The sequence below is a fragment of the Carassius auratus genome, chromosome 9 (assembly GCF_003368295.1).
Source record: "Carassius auratus strain Wakin chromosome 9, ASM336829v1, whole genome shotgun sequence".
NCBI lineage: Eukaryota > Metazoa > Chordata > Actinopteri > Cypriniformes > Cyprinidae > Carassius > Carassius auratus.
In genome coordinates, this window is record NC_039251.1 from 32,681,343 (window position 1) to 32,703,663 (window position 22,321).

At 36.5% G+C, this 22,321-nt stretch overlaps 1 protein-coding gene and 1 long non-coding RNA gene across 3 annotated transcripts; one reads left to right on the plus strand and one right to left on the minus strand.

Annotated features, from left to right (window-relative positions):
- Positions 1-6,780: 6,780 nt before the first annotated feature.
- Positions 6,781-9,139, plus strand: LOC113109394 (uncharacterized). Of its 2 annotated transcripts, none has more exons than XR_003292961.1 (5): positions 6,781-6,842; positions 7,774-7,882; positions 8,232-8,295; positions 8,646-8,830; positions 8,898-9,139. It is a non-coding gene; the product is annotated as an uncharacterized LOC113109394 (long non-coding RNA). The 2 variants fall into 2 exon arrangements; XR_003292960.1 differs by having other exon boundaries at positions 8,593-8,830; positions 8,898-9,138.
- A 9,117-nt stretch (positions 9,140-18,256) lies between these two features.
- On the minus strand, positions 18,257-21,144 carry LOC113109078 (complement C1q-like protein 2). The gene is made up of 2 exons (XM_026272620.1): positions 20,299-21,144; positions 18,257-19,443 (listed from the first exon to the last, which is right to left on the minus strand). The coding sequence occupies exons 1-2, from the start codon at positions 20,866-20,868 to the stop codon at positions 19,264-19,266; spliced, it is 750 nt and encodes a 249-aa protein (XP_026128405.1). The 5' UTR covers positions 20,869-21,144; the 3' UTR covers positions 18,257-19,263.
- Positions 21,145-22,321: the final 1,177 nt, after the last annotated feature.

The following is a 22,321-nucleotide window of genomic DNA, read 5'->3' on the forward strand; positions in this document are numbered from 1 at the left end:
ACATTCATGGTATCTCTGCACTGCAGCGGTAAATCCAGTGCACCGTTTCTCCTTCAATGAGGCTGGACTTCCTTCAGCGTTACAGAAAGATCATGAAATGCACTTAACTACTGAATGTGCACATGTAGTGTACTCAAAATCTTACTGTATATATAAACCTGCTCACAATTTATTTTAAGTTCAAATTCTTACTACGACTTTTACCCTAAATAAACCCCTAATTTGCTATTAATAGTTGTTAAGTTTAGGTATTGGGATAGGATTAGGGATGTATAATATGGTCATGCAGAATATGCTTTGAATGTACTAATAAACACCCATTATGTTATTAAAAAGGCATGCTAATAGTTAATAGTGAGAACTGGTGCCTATACTAAAGGGTTACTAAAAATCTGTACTTGCAAATAATAAAATATTAATTAAATAAAAGGCCACGTAAGTGTACTTAAGAGAGGACATTCTTAACACACTCTTAACACACTTAAGTACACTTTGTAATGATGCTGAATTTAAGTACATTTTAAATGTTTTAATAATCTTTTGTTGTTCTTTGAAGCAGTACATTTATTTTGATGTGTCGACTAACATATTAAAGCACATGTAAAGTACTTGAATATAATTTTAACTAGTGTTATATTTGATGAAATGTATAGATATTTAAAATGTACTAAATTGCAACTACATAATTAAAAGTGTGTAATTACAAATACATTTATAGACATGACAAGTTTCAATAGAAATTACATTAAAGTTTATTTTAGTTTACTATTCATGCTTGTCAGTACTTTCAGCAGTATATTTTTAAGTTATTACAAAGAACTTAAAGTAGACATACTTAAGCCCTTGAATGGTTCAAAAACACTCTTTAAGTTCAACTAATTTCATTTAAATTGAAACTGTAATAAATGTTATTTTCCTAACTGTAACTAACATGCATTTCAGAATCTGAAACCATTACACTGAATTTGCACTTAAATGTTATTTCCATATAATGAGTCAATTGTGATAAAGTGTACTTCTTTTACTTCTTCACCAATGCCAGTGACATTAAATGCAAAACATGCCTCTGCTCCTCTTAATGGTGTCCTCACCTGAATCCACACATCAGGCCATTGAAAAGAATGTATTATTAAATTACTCAGCATGCCATAGTAATAAAGTATTTAATTGTATAACAGCATATACTGTATATTTGTTTTGGATACTAATAAAAAGCTTGAAATAGAATTGTTTTTGATGTCATTACTGATGTCACCCGTGAAGGGTTTGAGACTGTGTGTTCTTGTAGTGCCATCAGCCAATCAGTGTATCATGATGTCATTGTCCTGTGGCTGCAGGGTTATTAGTCACATGGCGTTTATGGGTCAGGTGGTCGGCTCAAATTGTGTTCAGTGCCTGTGAGCAAAAACAAAAATCACTTCTTAGTCTTATACACATTTTCCATTTCAGTCTATATTCTTTTGTAGATACAGGCAACCCTTGAGACCTTTAGGAAAAGCATTGTAGATGCAAGGATGGATGAAGGAATAACACACACACACACACACACACACACACACATTTTATATCAGTATATCTCTAATCTATTCTGTCATCTGGGCTCTACAGTGTTGCCCCATAAAAGAAGAGATATGTTTAGGAAAGTCTATAATAAAGCGCTTATATGTCTAAACTTTGTAAGTCACAGTGAGAGGACAGTGTGTACAAGTGTGTGTGTCACCGACAGCCTGTGCTCAGGGAGATGCAGCTGGTTCCAGAGTCACTGTCTGTGCATCTGCAGGCCACATTTATTTTTAACCTTCTTTTCTCATACAAACACACACACTTACTCATATTGTTTGCTCAGAATTCATTTGTAATATATCTCATTGCCAAATTAGCATTCCCTTTAGCATATTTTTAAAAAGAGAACTTATTTTATATTTTATTTTTGTTATTTATATTTTTTTACATGTAATATAGAATAAGACACCACAGTTAAAATTATAATCAAGCACTTGTGCTTTAGTATGTTAATCAGCACATCAAAATAAATGTACTTCTTTAAAGCGCAATACAAACAGTAATAAAACATTATTTAAATTGAACATTGCAATAAAACTTTTAATTTTAAGTAATTACAAACAGCAGTTTGTAAAAACGCACTAAAGTGAGTTAAGAACCATAGTCTATCTTTAAGTGAACTAAAGTGGCCTTTAATTTCATTCATATTATCAGCAAATACAGTTTTTCAATAGACTTTTAAGATTTGAAGTACACAAGCACATTTATTTTTCACAAGGCATTTTTCAACTTTAGTCATCATTTATTTCTCAGTTCCCTTAGATCTGGCCTCAAGTCAGTTCCTCATAATATTAGCATTTAATATGCATTTAATTAATTCACTGTTTCTATCCAGCTCTGTATTCATGTTAACACGTTAAACATGAATAAAGAATATTCCAGCTAGACATTGTCTTGTCTGCTTTAGATTTAGCAGCACGTGTAGGATTTTTGGTTTTTGATACTTTAAAAAGAGATAGCGTGTCATAGGCCTGGATAAAAATTACATAAAAAAAAAAAAAAACTGACAGCTAAAATGACTCCTTTAACAGATTTTTGGCAATAAACATCAGTTGCAGTGGGACTTTAAAATCTGGAAACACATCTTTAAACTAAATTTCTGACATGCAGCTAGCAAGGGAGTAAGATTTAAAAAGAGAGAATGAGAGTTGGCTTGAGGATGGCCTGGGCTTCAGTGATGATGTTTAAGGATGATGGGAAATTCCTGAGGTTACACACACACACACACTTACTCATCGCATGAAGTGTGAAGTTAGGAGTCCAGTGAGAGCCCTGGGGGTCGCTGCTCTTGATGACAGATCACCCAGAACTCTATAACAGCTCATTATGTAAAAGCCTCATGAATAGAGATGTGACAGGCAGGCCGCAGCCGCGAAGATCGAGGCTGAAAAGGACAGAAGATGGGCGCCTCAGCACCTCAGATTTATTTCAGCATTATCAGCCATAATTCAGTCGCCATGATGAGCTGCCCAGGGCTGAAACGCCTCACGCCGGACAGCAGAGAGAGAGGAAAACGCACACAAATCACATGATGTATGATTATAACAGAACAAAGCACAAGATGTGTGGTATTAAATACAGAGAGAGTGACAGGGATGGAAAAAAAGCTGGATTTTTCGGTCCAAAGATGTAATTACCATAGAGATTGTACCCTCATTATTCATATAATGAGTTAAATATCTGCCAGTTTCTCAGATCAGTGGTCCACAAACGGTTACAATACAGTTTTTATTTTTATTTTCTATTTATTTATTGCTTACACAGTAAAAGTTGTTGCACTCAGTGAAAAGATTCCCTTATATACCACATATTCAGACCAAGTCTATGAAGCTGCATGCACATTGACTGCTTTAGACTCTGTTTGCAATTATAAAACATAATTTTTGCAAAACGCTAAAGAAAAAACGAAGCGGCAGATTTAACGATGAAAGAATGGAAAGATTAGGTTTGTAGCATGGAAGCAGCGAAACATATAATATTTTACTACTTTTTATAATAAAAATGTTAAACAACCAAGACTGATATCCTGCTATGCTTCTTTTCCCCAAATTTCACTATACATATCAAAAATGTAGTAAATCTTAACATACTGTCATGAGACAAGAACTTTTTAAATTTTCAATATATCAGTCATTCAAATCGTGAATATGCCCATATTTTTTTATATTATTTGCTTACAACCATGTCTTAAGTAAGGAGCCCCGGACATGACATGCAGGAAAAAACATAAGTCCAAATCTTTTGTACGATTTACTAATTCTTTCCCTCAATGTACTAAAAGGTGAACACGATTACTATTGTGTTCACTCAATTTATAAATTGTGCGCACAATTTACTAATTTGTTTCCTCGATTCGCTAAATTGTGCGCACAATTTAGCAACTCGAGGGAACACAATAGTAAAGCAAGGGAACGCAATGGTAATTGTGTGCACATTTTAGTACATTTAGGGAACTAATTTGTATGTTAGTATAGACTAATGTTAAAGCAATCATGCCATTTTACCTTGTTTCTGCAAATCTTTGAACTCCTTTAATGTGACTCATATCAGATCACTCAGCACTGAAAATGCAGCACTGTACCAGGTGAGCTATCGAGCAAGTCTACTTTTGTCCGTTTGTAGCTGGTTTTGTGACGAAACATTACAATGTTTTACTTTGAAAATCATGCATGATGATAAAAGTATTTTGAGCTCAATAACATTTGATCAGTTCATGCATTCCCCATGGGAAACAAACCCACGACCTTGGTGTTGCTAACACCATGCTCTATTATTTGAGCTACAGGAATGCCCTTATTTTTATATATAGTATTGCATAATTCAATATATACTGTGCAGTATGTAAATAGTGCATCTATCATTTTTCCAAACAGCTTGCCCTGTGTAGGCTAGTGGACCTACGTAGTGTACTACTGTTTCATAATTAACTTGACACTCTTCACATGAGCTCTCATTCACACTCTCACAGTATACATGCTCACATTCACATAATCAGATGCTTACAAACAGCTGCACACCTACAACAAAGCATGCTGACACATATCCATTCATACACACACACACCCGAGCTTAAGAGAGCTCAAACACTGGGCAGCAACTGCTCATAAAAATTACATGAGACGATTTAAGATGGTAAATGTCAGCAGGAACTAAAGAAACACTCAGAAAACTCTCTCACTGACACACACATCGCACACTGAGTTTAAGATAACCTTAAATGGCAGAAAGTCTCTTACGTACTCTGGGCTTTTGTGTCTGTTGTGCTTGTTGACAGTTCTGCAGATGAGGACGAAGATGGTCTTGTTGACTGACAGCTGTCATGTCTTAGCAGATAAAAGTCCTCAGATCAGTTTCACATAATTATTCAACACTACAGACCACATCAGCTAATTAGAGGATGTGTGTGTGTTTAAAATCTTAGAAATAAAGTCCCATTAATGGCCAGGGGGTTGTGGGAATTGATCATCTAAAGTCTGAAGCCATTAACTGTCTGAGCAACACACTCTCATGATATAACACACTTGCATCAACATTATTCTTGTCCTTTTTGACCCACAAGATCAAAGATTCATATGAAGACGCTATGAGTAACAACTGGCGAAGCTCCACAAATTACTCTAGGAGACGTGAAAAAAAAGCATGTTTTCCAGAAAAGTCACTTCCATGTTTTGCATTTCTTCAAATATATGTGGATATCCAAATATTGCATGAGGTTTTAAAGAAAACCTCTGGAATGAGGAGGTATGTGTGCAGTTGTGATTGCTTATTATAGCTACTGAACTGCCAAAATCATGATGACAACACCAACAGCTAATGTGTGAATCCTGTTCTCAGAATACACATACACTCACAAATGAACAAGAATGCAGACTAATGCACACATGCATGTAATGTACATGCATGAAAGCCAGTATATTCTCCACGCAACAAGTCCTCCAACTCATACGACCGTATGGGTCGTTTGTCACTATCCATAAATACGACCCACACGAGCGTTCTCTAAATTAGCGCCCCTATTGGCAACAGGAGGTATGATAAATGAACTTTCGCCTAAATGCATTGTGGGTTTATTTTAACATGTTTGCTATTTGCGTTTTGAATTGTTTGATTTAAACTCTCCCAGATGTTCGTGGATTTTGATGATATGGATTTTAGATGACTTCGAGACATGTACAGGTAAGGTTTTCTCCCGTCTCATAAAGTAGTCGATCGTTTATGAATAATATGAGTTTTTATTTTCAAATCGATACTGGACACTGTATGTCCTATTAAACCAGTTTGACGTTCAAATCATTTAATCGAAATCTGCAGCTTTATAAAGATAGTTTTCATTGTGATATTCGTTTGAAATTCGCCTGTGGTGGAAAGAGGTCATGTAAAAGTCGCGCATTTACCATGTTTTTACCATAGTAACATGTCGCTGAACCATGTCACGTGTTATAAAACCTCAGTAACCACAGCTCAATGTATCTCCCGTCATAACTGTAGTTTTACTTTGGTATTTGTAGTATAAACACGTTACCATGCTTTTCACCACAGTAACTGTGCTTATTGTGTACTCTTTAGTTAAGTAACACATTTGCCATGCCTTTAATACCTTTTTGTAATGTAATTGTGATTCAGTGTTTTTTTTCTTTTCAGTTTTGCAGTTTCTTCATATCACATACATCTCCAGCTCCTACAACAACATTCAGTGTCCAGCAGCTCTTTATGATGCTCTCTCTCTCTCTCTCTCTCTCTCTCTTTCTCTCTCACTCTCTCTCTCTCTCTCTCTCTCTCTCATTTTCCTTTCCTATTTTTCTGAACTGTAATTCATAAATAAGTCACACATATTTTTCTTTCTTTCTCTTGTTCATCATGGCATATTTTCACAGCTCAGAATCAGATTTTGATCAGTTCTTGTATTAACAGGGAACTTGTACTCGAAGCTCAACTTGAAGAAGTTTCCAGTGAAGATGAAGTCCTTCAAAGGTTCGACACAGGTAATGTTGAAGATATGTAGTTATAACTGATTTACTTTAATTAATTTATCCTTACTTTATGTTAATAACCTTCCTTATAGTCCTTCCTTTCAAATATTTTGTTCACAGATCATTTCTAACACACTGTCTAAACATGTATGTATTAAAACAACAACAACAACTTGTTACTTTTTCTTTATTCCAGCTGAAAAGGAAGACCATGGGCCTGTCAAACCTTGTTTGTGGAGAGGGATGAATTTGACCATCTTGTGTGTTTACGGAGAAGACCAAAAGCTGCTAAGGCAGATATTTCCAGAGGTACGTCTGTGTTGATCTGAGCACCTCGACAGAACTTTACTGCAGTTACATTTTGCACCGAATTTTATGTTTTTTACTTTTTTAAATACCTCACGACCCCATCAGTACAAACCCTGTGCTATGTCAAAGTATTAATAATTCAAACAATTTCAGCAAATTCATATGATATTGTACAAGCGTACTCTCCAGCTTTTCCTCCTGCTGTCATTGACCATCGCCTCAGCTCTCATGCAGACTGTGTCCATTTTAAGTAGTCAGAGCGTTATATCCTAAAGTTTATATTGAGTCCACTGTATTCTTTATTAGCACCGTCTTAACCCGTTCTAACAGTACATGATATCTGTCCGCACCTCACAGTCTGCCTTTATTTCCATGTTGATTTTAATTGAACACGTCTGTTTAAAAGCAAGTCAGGAAATGCTGTGTAACTTGTCATGTGACACATCAGATCTTCAGTTAATTTGGCCAAATTAGATCATTTAAGGCTGTTCACACCAAGAATAGTAACTACAATAACTATTTTAGCATCCACACCAACATCAACCAATGATAAAGTTATGTTTATTAATATACACACTGCAGCGACGTTGATGTCTGCCACTTTAAATGATCAAGCTTTTGAAATGTGCATTTTGATTGGCTGTTTAATGTTCATCAGCTGGAAAATATATTCCACTGATGTTGTTCCTCTGTGTCATTAAGTATGGACTCATCCTTGGTATGAAGAGGTCTTTAAACTGCTTACAACAATCCTGCTGCATGTTATAGTGTAGAAAATAATTGAGAATAATATAGCTTGAAGATACAGCTTTCTTCCCTCTCATTTTGTTAAACTCAAACGCAAGATTTTGCCTTTCTTTGCTTGTTTGTCTTCATCTTAGTCCTTTACTCTCTCCACTCACTCACACATTCTCTCTTGCTCTGTTGTAAGGTACAAACAGAGCGGATGGTTGCATGATGGCCTCTTTCAGGTTTGTCAACTGAATGTCTACTAGTGTGGCTCAGCAAGTTCCTGTCATGATCAGCCCTCTCCAAGAAAGGTTTGTAGAAAATTGTAATCAATATTCATTTAATCCTCTAACCTGAATCTTTTGGTGAATTTACTTAATTATATCTGTCTTAATTCATATGTAATAAGCAATAGTAATTAAACATGGGGTTAATAGACATATTTTTGTTTTACAGCTGAAGAGCAAAAACACAAAGAACATCAGTCTTGTTGGGGATGAGGAATGAACATGGCTCTATTGTGCCCAAACAGAAAAGAGTGAAAAGGTGCTCATCCCCATTGATGTGTCTGTATTCAAGCAATGCATTAGTACAGCATATGATGTTGATCTCTATTCAAGTCAGCAATTATCATTTTTCACATATACATCTTTTTATAAGTCCTAGAATGAACAAATCATCAGGGCATCATTTCTGGAATTTGGGCAGAAAATGACTGAATATGGTGAGTACTGACACCTGCACCTGTATTCACCAAAACTATTTTTCTTATGGACTTACAGTTTTTGAAGGAGGATGAAGTCAGTTGATGGAGAAATGAAGAACGAGATGTGTTGTATATGAAGACTTCAGATGCAAAAGCCTTTAAGTTCTGTATGAAATGTTCTTCTAAGAAGAATTTTAGAAGAAAACTTCAGGTGGAACTTAGATGCCTTTGCATCTGAAGTCTTCATATGTACTATGAGTTTTCAATACATAACTGATTTGTTATGACTGTTTTTATTATTTTCTACTTGTACAGAAAGACTGCAGTAGAAGGAAAGCTGGTACTGAGAACATTTGTCTTCACTCCAGACTAAAGAGAAGCGGGTCTGAGGCCAGAGATGGAGGAGTCAATGGTCACCAAATGCAGCGCTGCAGCCTGAAACTGTGAAGACTGAATTCCCAAACAGCTGTGTGACTGCACAGATGTTACGGCCATAAAAGAAACTTCACAACTGAGAGCCCATACCTCCAACAACCTTCAACAGGAATCAATGGTATGTCCATTACAACAATTCTAAATAATAATAATATATAATTGACACAATGATTTTGTCTCTCCAGGACATCTACGCAAGGTTTTTCTTTTGTTGAGGACCGTCAGAGACTCCAGCCACACGAGCCATGGATTTCTCTCAACATCACCATCAGACAGACATTATCACAGAACCAGCACCAGCAGACTGCAAAACAAGTTCCTTCAACAGGCAATCAGACTGAACTGAACTCGTACCAGTAACACCACACACACACACACACACACACACATACACACACCAGCAGCCTCATACTGTGTGCACTGCACTCTATCAGCTACACTGACTGGACTCTGACTCACTATTATTCTGCAACCTGATATTCTGTTTGCACTAATTCATACTGTACTGAAAGTGAAAGTGACGTGACATACAGTCAAGTATGGTGACCCATACTCAGAATTTGTGCTCTGCATTTAACCCATCCGAAGTGCACACACACAGAGCAGTGAACACACACACACTGTGAACACACACCCGGAGCAGTGGGCAGAGGTATATCTACAGTATACAGTGATTGTTGTTAATTGTTTTCATTTTGTTCTCTCTGTATAGTATAGTATTGCACTATATTTTCTACCTGTATTGAGCTCTTATGTATACGGTTTATATTTTTGATACTGTATATGTGTTGCAAATATATTCAGTACTTGTCATGCTGCAGTTTGCAGAAAAGCATTTTACCACCTGTATACTTGCATTCATGGTATTGTGATAATAAAATGATTTGATTTGAATTGGTCACATGACTTGTTCATCAGTTGTATTGTTGTGCTGGATAACAATTGCAAATTGTTTATGACATTGAAGAAGATCATGATAGAGACATGGATTTGAAGAAAACCAGGAGAGCTCTGATGATGAGAAGGAAACTGGATGTGATTCTTTGGTGCTCAAGACATTTCACCATGCCTTCATCTGGGTTTCTTCATCTGATTAAAATAAAATGGTTTTAATGTAACCCATTTTTATTTCACTTGAATATAATTTGTCTTAATATGCTTCTTTATCTGTCTTTATGCTGCATCCTAGTAAAATATTGCGTATGGTGTTGGATAATCAAGTATGGTGAATATTCTGTACTAGAGATGGTTTTTTGGTAGATACACCATTTAATTTTGTAAACAACACATATAATCACCATGGTTGTTTTGATGAAGACATGAACATTTAGTAATATTAATGAAATTCAGTTAGATGAAGAGCTGCATTAGAAGAGACTGCATGGACTTCATGCACAACTGAAGGTGATGAATCAAGGAAAGATCAACATGAATCCTGTTCTGTATTATAATGAAGATGTTCATGCACATTACTGATGTCTAGCTCCTGAGCAGGACAAAGATGAGACATTCTTTACAGAGATTTATGAATTAGGTATTTTATATTATGATTCTTTAAATTGCATGAATTGTATGGAACCATAAACTGCACACTGTCACACATTGTCTTACTGAATGACACATTGGCCTTGTCTGATGAAATGTCAGAATATGTATTTGTTGTCTTTGTTTACTATTAGCACTGTATTATTGCTCTTGATCTTATGAAATAAATTGAGCTCTTTCCAAATGGGCACTTATGTTGATTTTCTGGTGTCTTAATTCTAAGATAACTATGACTTCCAACTTACATAATGGTATGCTTTTGAAAAGACAACCTACAAAATGTGTCTCAACAGTTTGTTGCCAATGATGAGAATAGAGCTGTGCATTTTTTTCCTGCCCTTCCATCCCCAGGGGCCCAGTAGAGTCCCCTTGAAGAGCAAAACAATTAACATTCCAAATGGCTGTAAATCAAAATCTGATTATAGTTTCAAAAAGAAAATTGGTAGGACAACTCATTATGCTATGTTTACTAAATAATGTTTGGCACAGCTTTCAAACATTCATAGAAAAGTGCTATACATGTGTTTATAAAAGTACTCTTAGTAAAATAAAAAATGTCAGCCTGCCTCTCACATATGTCATATAACTTTGCACAATAAACATGCTTAGATATCCCTTTGTTTAAAAAAAGAAGTATTTTTCACAATTTCATTATTAAACATTTTAAACTACATTGCCCATAAGCCTTAGCCATTCTATCGATGGAAAGTGAAAGTCATGGCGCTGTTTTTTGTAGTTCAATTAAGTTATGTTCAGGTTTAAGGTTAGGATCTCGGTAAAGAGGTAATTTCACAAAATATAGCAATGCACCATTGTTAACTGAAGGTACTATTGACGTAATAATTACAGCAAAATTTACTTTGCAACATTAAACGTTTTTTAATTTGGGCTAAAAGAAAGTCCAGTCACAGCGAGTCCTCGAGTGCCAAGTGGATTTCAAAGCCAATGAAAATCCAGTTGAGCAGAAGCGACACCCTTACTTGTCCATATACGGCCATTCATGACAGGCTTTTCCGGGTTCTTGTGGTGAATTTATTTTCACCCACTAAATATAAAACTAAAATGACGGATTTGCATTGTGGGGTAAACCTGATTCAGCAATAGATTTGTTGATTACAGTTATTTATTTTCAAACAAGGGCCTCATATTTGCGATTATACACATTCTTTACCCTAATATTAATGTACAATATTTAAGCTCAACATTTTTGCATATACTGTATGAAAAAATAATATTATATTTATATATTTATAGTGTATTAAATGTATACATTTAATCACTTGTGTGTTTTTTGGAGATGTATTTACAATCTTGCAATTTTTAGCTCTACCAGTTAAACTACAGAAAAAAAGGAAAATAATAATAAAAATAAATAAATAAATACAATTTAAAAAACACAGGGATAATTTTTTTTTAGTAATTTCCATATCAGTGTTTATTGATATGTCAAACTTTTCAGACAAACAATGCAAATAACACCATTCTTTCTCTCTAGTTTGTCACTATGAAGAAATAAAAACAAAAAAATAATATATTATTGTGAAATATAACAACTTTTAAAAATTACTGATTGATAAAGTAACTAATAGGTACAGACAGAATTATGTAATAGAAAATCCCTTTAAAACTAAATTGGCTAATATAAAAATATATATATAAAATAAAAAAAATGAATAAATAAATAAAAATTGTCAATTTGTTTGCAGAGAAGTTTATAAAATGCCAAATAATATTTTTACAAACCAGGAGTTGCAAGGCACCAGCTGAAATCATATTCTTTTCTTTCATTTAAAAGTGATTAACTAATTAGAAAAATATTGTTAAGACTAATATTTCACATGATTACCTCTTAATCTCCTGTAATCACTGATCGCTTCTGTTGTGAACATATGCAAGACAAACTAAAACTGTTATTAATAATTATATTTTATAAATCATTTTCAGCTGGAAAATGAATTTCTATCATTAAATGACCTTAAAGGTCACACACACACACACACATATATATATATATATATATATATATATATATATATGGCATATAGAATACAGTAGGTGGGATGGTGATAGTGACAGGAGTGTTCACAGTAAAGATGGGAGTGTTGACTAGAGGAGAAATAATACAAGTAGACGTGCTAACGACTGAGAGCAGATGTGCCACACAAGAAAGAGTGATGTGGATGCTTTTGGAAGGGCTGCTATTGTGGAGAGCTGATGGAGAAGGACTCAGTAATCTGTCAGAAATCCTGCAAGACAGGAAAAAATTGAATTTATAACATGATGAATAATTAAAACATTGACAACAAATGAAAGTGACGTGACATACAGCCAAGTATGGTGACCCATACTTAGAATTCTTGTTCTGCATTTAACCCATCCAAAGTGCACACACACAGCAGTGAACACACACACACGGAGCAGTGGGGATCATTTATGTTACGGTGCCCGGTGAGCAGTTGGGGGCAGCGCAAAAAAAGTCGTATTGCCGGGCCGAGACTCAAACCCACAACTTTATGGTTAAGAGTCAAACTTTCTAAGCACTAAGCCACGACTTCCCCCTAGCAACGGGCTAGTGGTTAAAGACAACATAACTGCAGCGTGTATAATAATAAACAGAACTTTATAATTTGTTGGTAGCGATGCTAAAATAGTCATTATAGTTATTGTTCTTGTTGTAAACACCTTTAAATGATCTAATTTGGTCAAATAAATTAAAGACCTGGGGCCGGTTGCATAAACTGCTTAAACTAATCTTTAAAAAAGTTAGCCATATAATTTGATTTACTCTAGACTTGTCATAATTGTTTAAAGTCAGTTACAAAAACATAGATTGGTCCAATTTTACTAAGAAATATTATTATCTCTTGGTTAACTGCTAGTTGGTCACAGTCTTAACATAATAGCTATGTTTACGCAACCGGCCCCTTTTGTGTCACATGACAAGTTACACAGCATTTCCTGACACAGTCTGCATGAGAGCTGAGGCGATGGTCAATGACAGCAGGAGGAAAAGCTGGAGAGTACGCTTGTACAATATCATATGAATTTGCTGAAATTGTTTGAATTATTAATACTTTGACATAGCACAGGGTTTGTACTGATGGGGTCGTGAGGTATTTAAAAAAGTAAAAAACATAAAATTCGGTGCAAAATGTAACTGCAGTAAAGTTCTGTCGAGGTGCTCAGATCAACACAGACGTACCTCTGGAAATATCTGCCTTAGCAGCTTTTGGTCTTCTCCGTAAACACACAAGATGGTCAAATTCATCCCTCTCCACAAACAAGGTTTGACAGGCCCATGGTCTTCCTTTTCAGCTGGAATAAAGAAAAAGTAACAAGTTGTTGTTGTTGTTTTAATACATACATGTTTAGACAGTGTGTTAGAAATGATCTGTGAACAAAATATTTGAAAGGAAGGACTATAAGGAAGGTTATTAACATAAAGTAAGGATAAATTAATTAAAGTAAATCAGTTATAACTACATATCTTCAACATTACCTGTGTCGAACCTTTGAAGGACTTCATCTTCACTGGAAACTTCTTCAAGTTGAGCTTCGAGTACAAGTTCCCTGTTAATACAAGAACTGATCAAAATCTGATTCTGAGCTGTGAAAATATGCCATGATGAACAAGAGAAAGAAAGAAAAATATGTGTGACTTATTTATGAATTACAGTTCAGAAAAATAGGAAACGAAAATGAGAGAGAGAGAGAGAGAGAGAGAGAGAGAGAGAGAGAGAGAGAGAGAGAGAGAGAGAGAGAGAGAGCATCATAAAGAGCTGCTGGACACTGAATGTTGTTGTAGGAGCTGGAGATGTATGTGATATGAAGAAACTGCAAAACTGAAAAAAAAAAAAACACTGAATCACAATTACATTACAAAAAGGTATTAAAGGCATGGCATTGTGGTTAATGATTTTTAACTACAAATACCACAGTAAAACAGTTATCATGGTAAAAAAAAAAAATATGGTAAGTGTTGTGGTCACTGGTCATTTCAGATTCGTTGCGATTGCCACACATTCGTTCACTGGCATTCACAACATATTTGTAAAGAAAACGTCAAACTGCACTTACTTTGACATTAATTGCAGACAATCAGAACAGTACCTTAAAAAATAAACCATAAAATAAAATTGTTTACAAACCTGGACAACAACGCATGGTAAGATGTTGGGTCACGCCTCCTTTTTTTGGGTGGTAACGATGGTAACGACAGTCAAAGGTCATTTGATGACGACACACCCGACAAACGAGACTGTCGTAATACGGCCGCTAGAGGGCGCTTGATTTTAAAACGTAATAATAGGTCGTAATATGCTGCTTGCACAAACGACCTATGTGGTCGTTTTTAAGAGGAGGACAGTCTCTCTCCACGCATATATTTAAATTGTACACTCATACTATATTCCTTTGCACTTCAAAAATGTGTCATATTTCCTTGATCCTAATGTATTTGAGAACAGCTCAAGGGTTGTGTGTGTGTTTGTGTCTCTCTTTAGTATGCATTAGAGCCAACTGCTTGCCCTTTAACCTCTGATAGGCTGAGGCATGCTGAGCATTAGAGAGAGAGGTATAATGAATGATGGACAGTATGCGTATGTGTGTTAGACTTCATTGCAAGTGTCTTCTGCTTAGGGGACAACAAATATCTTAAAATATAATAATATAATTTATAATAATATACTAAACATACAGCAGATAAAGTTTTTTTTTAAAGGGGGGGTGAAATGCTATTTCATGCATACTGAGTTTTTTACACTGTTAAAGAGTTGGATTCCCATGCTAAACATGGACAAAGTTTCAAAAAATAAGTTGTACGTTTGAAGGAGTATTTCTGTTCCAAAAATACTCCTTCCGGTTTGTCACAAGTTTGGAAAGTTTTTTTCGAGTATGGCTCTGTGTGACGTTAGATGGAGTGGAATTTCCTTATATGGGTCTTAAGGGCACTTCTGCTGGAAGAGCGCACGCTCCCGTATAGCAGAGCACTGAGAGCACAACAGACGTTCACTGATCAGAGCGAGAGCGTCGCGAAATGTCACAAAAGAAGTGTGTTTTTGGTTGCCAGGGCAAGACAACCCTGCACAGATTACCAAAGAAAAAACAGCATTAAGGGACCAGTGGATGGAGTTTATTTTTACAGAGCATCAACGGAGTTGTGCAAGTGTTTTTGTTTGTTCCCTGCATTTCGAAGATGCTTGTTTTACAAACAAGGCCCAGTTTGACGCCGGATTTGCACATCGTTTATTTCTTAAGGATGATGCAGTCCCAACGAAAAAGGCTCACGATCGTGTGTTGGAACCGCAGGCGGTGAGTAAAACTGCTTAAAATATCTCTGTGTTATTAACTTAGCTATCAGCGTGTAAGCACATCAAGTAAACAACATGCGATGTTGTCATCAAACTGCACTTTCCACATGTACAGCTTAAAAAAAAAGAAAAAAATACAACAAAGTGGAACTTAGTCATTTTCCAAAACCGCTGAGCAAATATATACAGTTTCAGTACATACCACAGAGACTGATTGCTGCTGCTGCTCTTGTTCAATTTCAGCCTCTGGGTCTGATTCTGGATCATAAATATGCGCTGAATCTGACTGTTAGCCATGGTTTGTTTTGGTTGGTTTTGTCCTCATGGTGTCACAGCTTCCACATGCTCTCAACTCAAAAGCCTACTCGCTCGTGATTCTTTAGCTCCGCCCACACGTCACGCCTCCAGACACTCGTGTTTTTCCGGGAAAAATCAGTTCAGACCATCTTTCTCTTATGAATATAATAAAACTAAAGACTTTTTGGAGTTATGAAGGATGCAGTACTACTTTATAGGTACTCAAGATTAACAGGATATTGAGTGAAAATCAGCATTTCACCCCCCCTTTAATACCTTTAAAAATGTGCTATGGCTTTTACTGTAGTATTCTGAAGTACCATATCTCTGGAAATATTATTTTGGTGGATATATTACATATTTTTACTGTAATGTAACTGGGTCTAGGATTGATGGAATATGATAGATTTATTAATTAAAAAAAATCTTTAAATGTTAAATGTGATTTGACTGCCATAATAAGAACCTATTTAACCGGTGGTCTACCTTCATAAACCTCAAAAGGGAAATATAAAATAAGGTTACTGAATGCAAGAACTATGGATAATTTCCATATGAACAGTTATATCATACTGTGTATTGATAGTGGATAGTATAGTGTAAAATATTAATACTATTATTAGTATTTATAGTATTATGCAATACTATATGTTTTTTTTCTTCTTAAATTTGACTGTTCTTAGAAATTAAACATTATAAACTCATTTTAACCCCAAAGGCATTTTAACAGCTCAAACAACTTGCTTAACATTAAAGAATCAGGATAACACTTTATAAAACTGATTATGAACATTATAACATGCTTCTGTAAGCCTTCACGAAAATAAAAAGCTGAATAAATAAAAAATAAATAAATGCAACCAATTTAAATGTGTACACACTGTAGATACAACTTGTTAATTTGTATTTGTTTTATTGTAATTTCTGACAATTGGTTGTTGCCGGAGTCAGGCTGTTATAATACAGACCAGATACTAATCACATATCTGAGAACTGCATCAATAATATATCTGCTGGGCTTAAATAATAACAACAATAATAATAATAAAAACATTAAGGAAAAACCAGGAGGTTTTCCTTTTATTTGTATTTTTACTACACTATTCATCTCTGGGACACCAATAAAAACAATAAGGTGTATCTTAAAAGAACATGAGGGCTAAACGATTGGACTCTTCTAAGCAACTTCTGGCGATGTTTAACAGGGATGTGTGATTGTGTATGAGACTCAGTGTGAGGATGAGCGGTTAAACTGGATGTAGCCGCACAGTGTGTCAGCAGCGTGTTTGTCCGTGAGGTCTAATGATGAAATAAAGTTGCTGTGACGGAGATGCTTTGAATGATGTCATGTAATTACTGGAGTGTATGTGTGTGTGTTTGCTCCCGCTGACTCCCTGAAAGCCTTCCAATGCAAAACAGTGTGACAAGCCTGTTAGCCAGCTGCTCCAGTGTATATGTGTATCTCTGCGTGTGTGTGCATGTGTGTGCTGTTATATTTTAAAGAGCATCCGAGGCGCTGAGAGAAATGAGCAGGAGGAGAGTGAGAAGGAGAGGGAAAAGTGATGTGAGCCTCCTGGCTTAGTTTTCTTTCACTCTGTAACTACCAGCTGTGCTTCCTCAGACGATCACAAGGATCAGATCACACTTACACACACACACACACGTGGACTAATAAAAGCTCATCAAGGCCGATGTTCTTCCAGAACTTCTCTCCGAACTGTCACTCAGTGTTATACTGTATGACATATAACACAGATGGGTGGTCGGTCAAATAATCCAAGACAAACCCAGAATAATTCAGGTGTTCTCCGGATTCATTTGAATTCATGGGCTGTGTGAACAATCATAAAATTTGGCTCTTTTCTTAAAGCCTGTAAATCTTTAGGGTTTAGAGGGGCGGGCACACAGAGATGTGTTTTCCACAAATCAGACTAGGCAAATAAATCAAACCAGATTAGTAGAGTCCTAGAAAGACAAGCACCAGGGCGTTTAATTGCTGTAAGTGGGTGTTGGGTAAACATGTATGAAAGATTAGTCTGATATTCAAACCTATGGCTATTTCTAAACTAAAAAAACATGTTTATATTTTATATTACTGTTCTTCTTCATGCTGGATCTTGATGGCAGAGTGTAATCAGGCATTCATGAAGGCTCTTTATATTTAAGCCAAGCATTGGATGGATTAACATACACTTTGTTGTTGTTGGAGGATGTTTATTCCCCTTCTATCTATTTTAATCAGAATGTAAAACATCTGAATGTACAGTCACCAATTACCAATCCAAAAGCACACCGTATAAACTTTGTTTTTTTCTGAATAGTGTGAGTTGTTGGAAATGTGACCATTTTAATACAGATAAGTTAATTTGGTTGATCGCACTAGACATCTTTTTCTCTTTCAGAATTCTCTCCCTCTCTCTTTTGCGGTTGTGATGTTTGGCATGCTTATTGTATTAGGTGTGTTATCACTGAAGGTCTCAGGAGAACCTGTGTGAGGTCAAACGTCAAGTCCCAGAGCTCATTAAAATGCACACACGCACACACAGGCTTGTAATTTAAATGCAAACTGAAAACCCACTGTAATTCTTTATTGCTCAGCCATACGATTAAAATAAAAACATTTGTAGTTGAGCTTAAATTGGGGGTTTAAATGGATAATTCAGCCAAATACATGTATGTATAAAAATATGCCTTCATTGACTCGCCTTAATTCCAAACCTGATGACTTCTTTCTATTGTCGATCACAAGTGAAGATATTCTGAAGAATGCTGTGGGTCAATTTTGGACCCCATTGACTTTCATTGTTTTGGAAAGAGAAAACGCTGGGACATTTTGCAGAATATCTCTTTTTGGATTACACAGAAGAAAGAAAGTCATACAGGTTTGGAACAACATGAGTTGCAAATGATGAGAGAAGGTTCATTTTTGGTGAACTACAGTATGCCAAGGAGCTGAAATGCTGAACCGTGCTTGTCGAGATCTAGACCAAATTGCTTGTCCGTATCTACATGAAGCCAATTTAAGCTAACAGCAGAAACTGTATTACATTAGGGGCCACTAGGGGCTCATAAATGCAGGAAATTAGTTTCATTTGAGCAAAAATCACTCAGAGGACAATTACAGATATGCTAGTAATCTATCGATAATTGTTGTATCCTCATCACCATCCTGTGCGTAATTAACGCATTCTTTAATAGAGTATAACAGCCAAACACAAGACATCATTAAACAAAAAGGGACAAATTCAGACAACATATTCTCACACTGGCTCTGAGTTCAGATGACCCTTATATTTCCACCGACACTACAGACAGGAATGACAATGGAGTGCCGAGAGAGTGTGCCGCTCGGAGAGAGGAGATTCATCAACACTCAGCTCGAGACGAGGCAGGTGGCAGTTCAGTCTGGATACAGAATGAAACCCGAAAATGTACTGTATTTGTTGTTGTTTCCTCCGTGCGCCTTTCCGCCGTCGAGTTTGACATAAATCTCGTCTCCGGAGTCCAGGTGCAGCACGGCGCTGTTGCTCGCGTAGTCGTAGTTCTGATCGGCGTCTTGCGCGATGGCGCTCGCCCGAACCTGTTCAAATAAACTCAGAATGTCATTCAGTGCCAGAACCTACAGACTGCAATTTAGAAATAAAACATGTCTTAAAAATGAATGGATCTAAACTGATAAGAAACTTTTAATATTGTATTAATATTTGTGAATAAAGATCAAACTTTTACTTGCTTGTCATTCTTTTTAATGAAATAATTAAGAAAGGCAAGACTTGCAGTAATGAATAATATTTGTTTTTTAGTACTGTTACTAGATGAGACATGCATGCACGCCACAGTCTTGCTATTAATGCACAATATGCCTATGCGTTTGACTGCGCTTTATCTCGCAATGCAAATCGTATTTTGTCGTACTATGAATAGTGTATTGTTGAAGTGATTGTTATAGCCTACCAAACCGCCCAGAAAACCAGTGAGATGCATTTTTTTGCCTTTTTTTTTTTCAAATCAAAGAACACAGCCAAGAAGGTCGTTTTGTCAGTTTAGACTACTTTTAAGCGTTTGATAGCATCAGGAGCCTGGAAAGTTCAGGACAAAATCTTGCACGCACCTTAATGCACTTAGCCAATTATGTCTGTCTGATGAGGAAATTTAGAATAAAGCGATTATCAATGACCACACAACTACTTTAATGATGCACCGTACGAATTAGCAATATATATTTAGCTTTTACTTACAAAGCAACACAGCGCGCTGTGTCTAATGTTTGTGCTGAAAGCTGTTTAAAAAAACGGTTGAAATGTATCTGTTCTTTGAGTCCCTTTATCTTTTTTTTTTTTTTTTCTTGACCCCACTTTGGGTGACTCAAGTCTCAATTAGCATTAATTCGCACCATGCGTTTGCAGTTTTGCTCCTGTAAACGTAGTGGAAATACCTGTCCGTTTTTACAGAGGTCTGCCCACATGCTCGTCCCGTCCCCTCCGCGCATCAGCACATGGTAGGTGAAGTAGTAAATCCCCGACACCTGGCACGTAAACTTGCCGGTAGTGGGATCATAGTGATTTCCAACATTTGTCACAACATCATCAAACCGGAGCACTTCGTAGCCCTCATGAGGGTTCTTGAGACCCACATAAAACGCGATCTTGATGTTCCCCAACGCTGGAACAATGTCTCCTGTCTCGGTCCTCGCCGTTCCCGAAGTGATACCGGTAAATCCAGGTTTGCCGGAGTCTCCAGGCGGACCCCTTGGACCAGGTGGACCCGGTTCGCCAGGTGGACCCCTGGGTCCCGGTTTGCCCGGACGGCCTGGTTCCCCTCTAGTCCCTTGAGCGAAAGATGGTTGGATGACACTGAGATCCTGCATCACCTCCAGCGCCGTGGCACTCGGTTTGGGGTTGTACGGATCACAGATCATCCGACAAGTGCCCATCATTTCGTAGTGCGCTGAAACCACCGAGGTCTGGACCAGAAGCGGAACTGCGATGACCAGCGCCACGATCATGACGATGCCCACGACCGCCCCAATTATTCGCTTGCTTTGGAGCACCCGGGAAGCTCGCGCTGAAAAGTCCGGCTCGTTTTTGGTGGAAATGGTGACAAGCGAACTTGAAACTATGGCAAGGGAGAAAGAAAACACTCTCTTTCCTTTAAATGTATATACAATTACACACGATCCCCACCAACACAGAATTGTGCCGTACCTCCTTCTCGTGACCTCTGGCAGAATAGCACTGTCTGTGCCAGATTTGTCAGAGAAACTATTGGCTCTGGCACGCGCGCCGGAGCGCGAGGCGGAGCGGTGAATGTTGCGCGCAGAGAGAGAAGGTGCGCGGACTGACGTAGCAACGCGGCTGAACGATGCTGCGATGATAATATCTCCTCTAAAGCTATAAATAATTATAGAGAACGACCCGAGCGTAACAAAACATATGTTCTCTTTCAGCAGAATTCTTTTAAACTCCTTTTTCTCTCCACAGACTTGTAATTGTGTTAATTGGCATTCATAACAAGTTTTAGTTGAGCTATGTTTCAGATCTGTGCAAATTTTAGAATGGAGAATGCGTTAATGCTTCATGTTCATCACTCTTTCCATGCTGATGGTGTATGGGCACCATCAGTTAGGCAGAATAACAGAGGTGGAGACAGCACCAACCTCTTAGCACATGCCAACATGTTGTGAAAACACTGCAGAAACACTTTTCTTTTCTTTTTTCTTTTTTTGCACTATGGACACTGGTATTTATGTAAATACATGCTAACTTTAAATGGCAACATCTAAATTAACTGGATTAAATAGTAAGTCAAACTTACTATGAACTATCACTGAAAAAAAACGAAAAACATTAATTAATGCCAGCCAAAATAATTTTATGGATTATATGAATAGTTATTTGAAGTAAAAATCAATCTGATCACTTTTTACTCTGTACTATGATAAATATGGTAATCACTCAGTGCCATGGTATAAACCAAAACATCATGGCACTATAGTTGTTTTGGATAGGAATTAATGTAATTCTTGCTACAAAGCTTCCTTACAATAACCTAACTGCATAACACTGAATACAATAATAAAAAAATAAATAAATAAATCCAATCATTTTACACTGCTTGTATTGTTGACAATTAGCTGATAAATGTGACACTGGTTTCTGTGCGACTTACCCTTTAAGTGGACTGTCAATGTAATAAGTATAGTATACATTTCTCTGGAAGATAATGAAATGGCAGCTTGCTATTTACTTTTTTACCAAAAATAAATCTGATCTTGAACATGATATTTAGCATTCCCTATATGCAACTATTAAAATAGATAACAAATGGAAATGGGGGAGGGGAATCTAATTTGTTTTTGACCCACATGGAATACAGGCATAATAATACAAAATCTGTTTTAATATAAAAAGTAACTAAATATGAAAGCAGTTAGTTCACAATAGCAAAGACTGACAAGC